Source organism: Falco naumanni, chromosome 6, assembly GCF_017639655.2.
Source record: "Falco naumanni isolate bFalNau1 chromosome 6, bFalNau1.pat, whole genome shotgun sequence".
Classification (NCBI taxonomy): Eukaryota; Metazoa; Chordata; class Aves; order Falconiformes; family Falconidae; genus Falco; species Falco naumanni.
Genome location: NC_054059.1, coordinates 7,079,527 through 7,088,811, shown reverse-complemented (window position 1 = coordinate 7,088,811; position 9,285 = coordinate 7,079,527). Strand labels below are relative to the sequence as shown.

At 41.4% G+C, this 9,285-nt stretch overlaps 1 protein-coding gene across 32 annotated transcripts in view; it reads right to left on the bottom strand.

The window, feature by feature from the left end:
* Positions 1-1,683: 1,683 nt before the first annotated feature.
* SNAP91 (synaptosome associated protein 91) overlaps positions 1,684-9,285 on the bottom strand; it is a 71,098-nt gene continuing 63,496 nt past the window's right edge. For 16 of the 32 annotated variants that reach the window (XM_040598075.1, XM_040598074.1, XM_040598077.1 and 13 more), the window contains 5 exons: positions 9,098-9,121; positions 6,870-6,953; positions 6,695-6,799; positions 4,380-4,480; positions 2,993-3,105 (listed from right to left, as the gene is read on the bottom strand). In XM_040598075.1, coding sequence (XP_040454009.1) covers positions 4,388-4,480; positions 6,695-6,799; positions 6,870-6,953; positions 9,098-9,121 — 306 coding nt within the window. In that variant the 3' untranslated portion in view covers positions 2,993-3,105; positions 4,380-4,387. Of the gene's footprint in view, positions 3,106-3,200; positions 3,487-4,379; positions 4,481-6,694; positions 6,800-6,869; positions 6,954-9,097; positions 9,122-9,285 lie in introns of all 32 variants that reach the window. The other 16 variants (XM_040598080.1, XM_040598083.1, XM_040598088.1 and 13 more) reach the window with 4 other exon arrangements.

Genomic DNA, 9,285 nt, shown 5'->3' with positions numbered 1-9,285 from the left:
GTATCGGCTGTCTGAAACCTTTCCTCCCCTCATGAAAAATGCAGGGGAAGGAGAACAGCTTCTTCCTCCCACAGATGGGAGCCCTCCTCCCCACCCACTCTTCTCTGTAGCTTGTATTGAGAAGTGGTTAGTCATAGCAGGACACAGATGCATTCGTGCCTGGATGATGAAACTGAGATGATAACGTGTTCTTGTCTACAGGCCAGGAGACAAGCATTTGTTTTCCTTGCAAGCCAGATTTTATAACTCCTTAGCGATGGGGAGAGCAAGAGTCATTTTCAGTTTAGTCTTACTCGGCATACTGGGGAAAAACACTGGTTTTACTTCCCACCACACACAGGCTTCATGCTCTTCCACCGAGTTTGCTTCCTGTCCAGGCTTCCATTTCCTCACAGGACATCAAATGCCACGCAACCCGCAGGCTTGCAGAGAGCTGCTGGCCATGAGATCTATAGAAGACTAATAAGAAAGAGGACCAAGGGTTGTGGACATGGATGAAGCTGATGCAGAAAGGCAATTACTGGCAGAGAAAAAAAGCCCTCATGTGAGGTTGGGCCCCTTGAAATATTACAAAATTTTCCAATATCACAGCATTAATTATGATTATTAATTACAAATATTAATTTTCAATTTAGTTAATTTGAATAAGGGAGACTAATGAACTGGTCTGAAAATATTTCCATGTTTGGTTATGACTGTCCTCTGAAAAATGCTGTCCTTACTTTGAGAAGACATGCACAACTTGGGGTAAGAAGTCAAGCGCTCCCTGTGTTTGGCATCACAGCACGTAGGAAGGATGGGCAAAACCATGGGGAGCCCTTCGGGGCTGCAGGTACTGACCTTGCGAGAAAACAGCGATTTGCTGAGCCTTAGAGATGTCCAGTTCAGAACAACCTGACTCGACAGGGAGCTCATCCTAAGGCTGAAGTATTAAAATCAACTTTTCCAAGGCCAGACTTCATTGATTCAGAATACCAACGTAGTAGCAAGTAAAAAACCCAAATGAACAATCAAAAAACCTCTTAAGCAATGGCACTCTCCTGCTGGTTACACAGCTTGGAAATGCCTTTGAAATCCAAGATTCAAACCTTCCCAGAGTGTGATCAAGTCATTTCAGTGCTTTGTTGTTTATGAAGTACTTTGAAGTAGCCCTTGGCATTCAGTACTGCTTCAGCACTTCATTTTGTTACCAAATTAAGGTCTCTTTGTTAGTCACCTCATACTAGAAAGACTTTAATGTACTAAACTGTACATTTTCTCCTCCTTTCATCCTGCCATAAGATGAACCATAGCACAAGCAATTCCTGGAGCACTGTAGCTGCGCTAGCTCCCAATAAACCGTTGAATGACACCTCGTAGGAAAGAAATCAGGGCCAGTATTACAAACTAGCACAGTTCTAACGTTGCTCTACTTTAAGGAGAATGAGAAGCTTTAATGAAGCCTCACGAGGTGCTACAGGTCAAAGTGGAGACTTCTGCTCTCCCTCTCCCCACTTCACCTGTGGCTTTGCGCTCGCTCTGGCTTTGTATGGCTCTCTCCTGCACTGCTTAAAGGTGACCAGAGGCCAATACCGCGTGCGGCAGACCCAGCAGTCAGTGTCAGGACCTGGGCACATTTTTCCCCTCTCGCAGTGTATTATTGTGCTCAAGATCTCAATGATCATGAAACTGGCAACAAGGTAGTTACTTTGATCAAGGTGTTTATTGCATCTCAGAGGGCACACATGCACTGGGGGGTTTTGTTTTGTTTTGTTTTTTTTTGTTGATTTTAAACTGAAATACAAAGAAAAGCCATTTTGAAATTAGCTTTTTCTAGAACTTTCCCATTACGGTGTATGTTATCCCCACAGCAAATTCAGATACAACCACTTTTAATGGTACCATACATTGATTAAATAGTTCATTTGAAAGACTTTAGGTGAATATCTTTCCAACCCAATATGCTTTTACAGAGAACTGCCAAGCCACTTGTAACACTGATCAACAGTGACCTCATTGAAGAGTCAAGATCTTACGCCAAGCCATCAGCAGAAACAGTATGAGAACAAATAAAAATTAAAGAAACACAGTATGTACAGTAAAGGGCATGGATCTCTGGATCAGAATTAAATCTAATCACCAATAGTACAAAAGCTACTCACAGCGCATTCGGGGCAATGGAGAAAACACTAGCCTAAGGCATACACAGGTAAGCACTAAATTAAGAGATGTACGTAAGAACTGAACAGAAATGGGTAACGTCACTTGTAATGTTTTGACTACAGATACACCAAAGAGTGCTCTTGTATTTGAAATCCCTTAATGCCAGCACAACTATGGTCGCTTTTTCCAACTACACGGAGAGAAACTGACCCTTTACATTTTCAGTGCATTTAGCAAGAACTGATAAATAAGCCAATTTTAAATGCAAAAACTTAAATAATTAAAATAGATTAAAAAATAAAACCAGCAATAAATATGGTATTCTTTCAGATATGATTTTTCATTCTTGGTAAGTCATCGAAAAAGTAGTTGTTATGGAAGTTTATATTACTTTAAATTATCTTAACATATACAGTGCCACAAAAATAAAACATTTTTTTTCCACGACAATTGAGATTCCTGTGACTGGGAGAAAAAAAAATGTATTCCGCACAATTTTATAAGTATTTTTCTTACTATCTGGTATTATCACACTATATTTCGTAACAGATAAAGGAGAAATTAAGTCCTAGGGAAATTTTAGGTGTCCTCAAAAAGTTATATACATTGAAACCTTCAAAAAACCACAGACATCGCTCCAAATGGCTCACCAAACAACAGCTGCATAATCTGCCCCCATGGGATAGGTTCAGAAAAGCACTAGAAGGCATCAGAAACATACATCCATTGTTTAAATTGTAAAACACAAATAACCCAAGTACACAAATTTCGAGAAAGTAGGGATAACAGCTAAGGTAGTACACATTCCTAATGTTCACTTTCACAGCTGTGCTACACGTTTCAGGAGGAAGAGAAAGTCTGAGTAAGCGCTGGGTTTGGTACTGGTGGCTCACTTTGAAACTCTGAGCATCTGTTTGTAGACTCCAAACTCATGTTTTTATCATCCAGTCAGAAAAACTGCAGCTGTGAATACAGAAAAGTATTAGATGAAAACCAGAATAATGAGTTAGATAAAGCACGTTCTAAAAAGCGAACCAAATCTCCTCGTGACTTCACACCTCAAAGGAGACGTTATCAGCTTTTAATGAAGCAGCCGTCTTCCTCTTCCCACAGACAGGTATGAATCTGTCTACTATAAACTCAAGTTGAAAGCAGCAAGTCCCAGCAATGAAGGTGCATCTCCACTCCTGGCCATCTCCACCAAGTGCCAGGTACAACTCCCCAGGGCTGGAATGTGGAGAAGGGGGAAGTGGGACTGGGTGGTGCCTGCTAAAAGGAGCCTGCTCCCATCCACTGCTGCCAATTCCAGTGCAGAGGGGGCTTAGAACAAGTCTTAGAATTAAGCTATAGGAAGAAAGAAAAGGGACTTGTGAAGAAGACTTTTAGGATAGGTAATGATCGTCCTCTCCCCACCTGGCAAATCATCCTAGTCTTAGTTACAAAATGCCTTCTTTATTTCTGCATTATTATTTTTAATTGGCTTCAATGTTCGATTTGATCTGACTTTTCTACTTTGCCCCTCTTCAACATCTTTCTCTAAAACCCCCACCGTAATGGTTTTGCCTTTTTTTCCTTCCCTTCTGTAGAACTTTTTTTGCTTCTCCTCCATTGTTTCTTTTCATTTACTCCTCTGTTCTTGCCCGCTGCTGTTCTACACGGCGCTGCTCAGGACCTCATGCCCGAGCGTTCAGAAAAGCAAAGCCTTGAAAATTTGTATGGTTGGGGAGAACATTAGCTGGCAGCAGTTAAGAGATGCAAACAACTTTCCCTTGAAGATCAGGACATGCAAGTTTCTCCTCTTTTGATCCCTTTGCGCCTATGTTACCAATCCATTTCCACATCCACAAGCCTCCTCATCACTGTTTTGCCCCCAGTATTTGTACCCTGTTATGATTCTATTTGTTTCAGTATTCATTTCAGGGCGAAAAAACCCAAGCCATTAACCCTTGGATTGAATGGAAACAAGGTGAAAATGGAAATTATAGACCGAAGAGAACTTCTCCTGGCAGTCACTTTTGGCAAAAAAAGTAGCCAAAAGACAAGCTTTCAGGCTAAAATTAAGAGCCTGGGCAGAGGATTCTGTTTTCTGTGTAAACCACCACAATATCAGTGCACGTTTCTACCTATCTCTGCGGCTACGATGTTATCAGTCATATTCAATCTACCAACCTAATCAACACCTGTGTGCCAGACACGTACCACAGCGTAACATGCTTAGGCAGGCAGTCACAGAATACCTTATCGTTTACAAGAAATCCTTGATGTTAAGATCCGCTAATGGGTCCTTTGTTGGAGGTTTCTTGGGACTCTGAGTAGCAGGAGTTGGGCTTGGAGAAAGCTAACAGACGCCAGCCAGGAAGGCAGAAAAAAACAAAGCAGACAAGGATACACAAGCATTAGGTAGATACGGCCGGTTCTCAGACAAGCACACTGCAAGCATACAAAGTTCTCATTTTTCTGCAAGTTCAGCGTGCTGCCATTTGGCTCAAGCATTGTTCAGACTCCACCCTTACTACAGGGTCAACAATGTTTGGCTGGTTTAATGGATAAAGTTATAGACACTGTATATTCTAATCAGCATAGCTTCAAGTCTCTCTCTCCCTGCAAGACAGAATGCTGTCAGGATCATCAACCCAGACAGAAGTTAAGCAATTGTTAGACGTTAAACACTGAGGTGCAGAATAAGCAGAGTGCATGCTGCAGAGTATAGCTGAAAACCCTTGTGACTGGCATTTAAGTACAAGTTGTTCTACACCAGTAAGGCAAATAAGAGTCCAAAGCGTACTGGAGACATGACTATATTATACCCTGTCCCTCCTCTGGTAGTTATAAAAATCATCAGTTATTCCACAGAAAATGTTAAGGTTTTGAAGTTCCGTGCAACCGCTCTCATTAGGAAGCCAAATGATTCTCTACCCTGTCCTTACTCCTCCCCGTCCCCTACCTTACTCAGGGTACTAGAGGTGTTTTATATGTAGCCCTGGCACCTTGATGACTAACCTTTGAGAAAAAAAATAAATACATTTGTGTCTTCCATAGTATTATTCTTGATAATAGATGTGCAGAGACGGTTTTAAGGCGGGAGGAAAAGAAGACCAAATACCTTCTCACTTAGAGCAGTTTCAAGTTCTTCCATTCCTTCACAGAAAACCCAGACAAACTTCAACGGGAACGTGGTTCCCTACTTGAAAAGTGTGTTTTGATACAGGTTGATTGCTTAATATTTGCAAAAAAAGGGAGGTGGCTTTTCTTTCATGTTTCAAGTGTTTCAAGTGTTACAAGTCAGATTTGAGAGCTGCAGCACCGAATTCCATCTCCCAGCCTACATGAAGGACAAGGTGGACTTCCAACTTACAAAGAAGCATAATGCTATAGCTAAGTCATTCCCTGCTTTTCCTCTGCAAAGACCCTTTCCTTTTCAAAGTTATTACAAACCAAATTCTACTTTGAAAAAATAGCCTGGAACAGGTATTATGACTTAAGTTGCATCACCTACTGGCTATGAGCTAGAAGCTTTGTATCAGAGTGCTGCACTTCCAAACTTACCAGCTTCAAGTTAAAAAGAACCCTTAGGAAAGTATGAGAAGCAGCTGATACCACCTGCTTCAACATGAAGGATGGTTATGTCTCCATTCACTCAACCTACTTCAGCATTAATTACTCCATTAGGTTTTTTTCATCATATTAATCAAAGGACTTATCACTGGCAACCAGTGACCTCTGACATAATCTTTCCTGGTTGTTTTTAATTAGTATAGAATTAAGAATAGGCTTGCTTTGGTTTTAGGTGGCCAGCCTTGTGTCTGTCTAAATATGTGACTGTCACAAAGCCAGACTAAGTAAATAGAGTTTAAAAACATGAAAAACAAAGCAGTGTCATGTATCTCCCACTTACAAAAGAATATAGACTGACTGAAGACTGAAATCACTCATTTGCATTCCCCCTTAATGTAAGTTAGAAGAAAAACTTCATAGTACTTAAATTCGCACGCTGCTGTGAAAAGCGTGCATCCTGAGCACTCCCACATCCCATACGTTACGGTCATTCATACTTGAACGCAGTTGTTTTGCACCACAAGAAACCCAGCAGGCTACCAGTCTGAAACAAAGTTGTATCTATCGAGAAACAGCCGTCATCCAAGAACTGGAGACTTTAGCTTGTTCACAAGCAGAAGGTTGGTTTTCTGAAGAAACTCTTGGTGGGCTGGGAGGGAAGTTGTTGAGCGCAGCTCTAGTACGTTTTGACAAGCTCTAAGCAGAATAGGAATGCCCACCAGCTCCACTTTGAGCTTTACTGAAATATCCCCCAAAACCACATCCTGGATGCCAATAGCTGTAGGAGACTTTTCAAACCTGTCCCATTGGGCTCATACAAGGGAATCGAAAAAAATCAAAGTGGTTCATGCGATCTGCCACCAGTCAGGCAGCTGATGCTGTAAGAAATCTCATTTACATATCTACAGGTAGAATTGAACTGAAATAATCTGTACACACAAGCTACTTTTTAGGGAAATGGAGAGCAATTAAACATTCATCTAGCAGTAAGACTTACCTGTACACCAGGGCCAGTGGCAGCTCCAAATGGTGGCCTCATCATAGGCTGCCCGTACATAACTGGCTGCTGGGGCATCATTGGTACACCTGTGCCTGCTGGGGGCTGTAAATTAACACAGTGTGAGCAGGGCTCCGGGTGAAGAAAGGAAAGCAGCGTAACAAGAGAGACTCACCATCCCAAATGCTGCTCCTGGCTGTGGGACAGGTGGAGTACCTCCTGTGGTAGGAACAGCACTTGCCGGAGGCACGGCTCCCGTCTAAAATATTTTTTAAAAAAAATGTCTAAAAATGCAGGAATCTCTGTAACACCAGCCATCTGGAAACCACATGGAGTCTCCAGCGTTCCCAAAGTTGTTCTGGAAAGTAGGACTGTTATGTAGCAGGTAATACCTAACCTCCAAACTACAATGCTTCAAAGAATGAGTTGAACGAGTCCTTACACTGATGCTCAGCTTGCTGCTTCATAAGCAAGCAAGGGTGACAGACTCCATTCTCTCATGAATGGAGTCAATCTACTGAATACAACCCAAAATAGGCTCACGAAAGTATGTACTTTCCTCCTCCTCTACATAATGTCAGAAAGTATCCCAACTTCATAATTGCTAGCCAACACACTATAGCACTTGCTGTAGCACTGTGTTTTAGTAAAAGCTTAAGCAGGTTGTAAAGCTCAGGAAAATAACTGCTATAATTAGCTTCCAATTATAAAAAAAAAAATAAAAAAAGAAAAGTATTTTTCTGCATTGAGATTCATTAAAGTTGAAGAATAAGTCCACACTTAAGCCGCAATCACAACCATTACGTACTTTACTGGGGAGAATTTAGTTTACCTTGTTATGCTTTTCATGCATATGCTTAACTTGTTATGGTTTTAAGGTGACCTTTAACTAGGATTCAGGAAGACAGAACTGTTAGTTTAGTAGTCTGATCGGATATACAGCACAACAGCATCTTTGAACAAGGCCACCCCCCTTATCTAGCACAACCTACACATCATCCCTCTTGGTTCCTTTATCTGTAACTTTCCATGCACAGTCTCCTTATGGCCTCAAAAGCATCCAGGTCTCTCTTTTTCACAGGAGTACATACAGCTCAAATTATTAACAACTCTGAAGAGAGGCAGGAAACATTCAAGGAAGGCATTTAAAATTGGTAGTAGGCTTTTTAGGAATCTCATTACTGCTATCGTATGTCCTAAGTATACTGGCCCAATTTCTTCAGCTATTACAGAAGCTGTAGGGTCATGCCCAAGCCTCCACACCCCTTACGACCTACCCTGAATCAGTTATATCCCACCACGTTTGGAGAACAGCTAGCACACTTTCAGTTCAAAGGACACTGTGTCTCTGGAGATACGTTGGAATTACTCACTGCACAGTCCACTTCTGTGAATGCTGCATTCGCTGCCCTGGGTTGATCCTTGCTTCCAGACTAAAATATGCCAGTTTCTTAGGAAACCAGAAACAAGTCAAGATTAACCTGTTCCAGATTCATTAATAATTACTTATTATTCTATATACTATACTCTTTATACTCTATTCCAGCCTGAAAGTTTTCTAGGGAGCATTTAAATTAAAAGCCGTACTGTGCTAGCAGCACAGCTGTCCCCAGGCTAAAACCAACATCTGGACACTCAGGTATGGAAAGCAAGGTGACATCAGACGCAGTAACTGGACTGCAGCCACAGGAACACAACGTAGCTTGAAATCCAGGTAGGCAGCTGCCAAGAAAATGGCCACACAAACTGAATCTGCCTTTGCCCCAAAGCACTAAGATCACTTGAGGAAACAGACTTATGAAATTCTGCTGATTTTAATCCAGAAGGTGAAAGGTCACAAAGAAGGGAAGAAGTGACCAAAGTGACCAAACCAGAAATGGTTCAACAGTGACATGAAGCAAAGCTTCATTTCAGTGTCCACATTTATTTTTCCTGCAGATCTAGTTTTCTTTACTTTCAAAAAATACCTGAATGCATGACTTCGAAGAAATATATACAGCACCCAAGTTTCATGAAATGCCATCAAACCCACCCAGCTTTCCAGAAAGGCTCGTTACTTATCAAATGGCAAAGCCACTACAAGATTAGGCTGATGTTACAGAAGTTAGAAATTTCAAGTAGTACAAGACATCAAATAGTTCACATCCCAGTAAAGACAGTTTGAAGCCATCATTTTCAAGCTTACAGGACAGAAATGGTTAATCACTGCTACCATATTCAAGTACACATTGCCCGAGAATTGCCTGCTGGACAGACTGTCCAAGAAGAGCCATGTTAGGTGGCTTCTAGCTAGTTTTAAGCCAGTAGTAATAACTGTAATGCAGGTGGGGTGCTGTTAGTATCTTCATGTTTAGTAAGTAAGTACAGTAAGAGATTTAAAAAAAAAATAATAAAATCACTTACGCTGTACAGTATTGCCCAGCCTTTCTATTAAGAGAAAAAGTTGACATTACAACTAATACATTCAATGAAGTACCAAGTTCAGGGAATACTTGTGTCTTCCATAAGGTTAAGGAACAAGCTGGAACGTGCTTAAGAGTCACGTTAACATCTGGCTGTGGCAGCAGGGATCTGAACTGGTCATGCTCCCC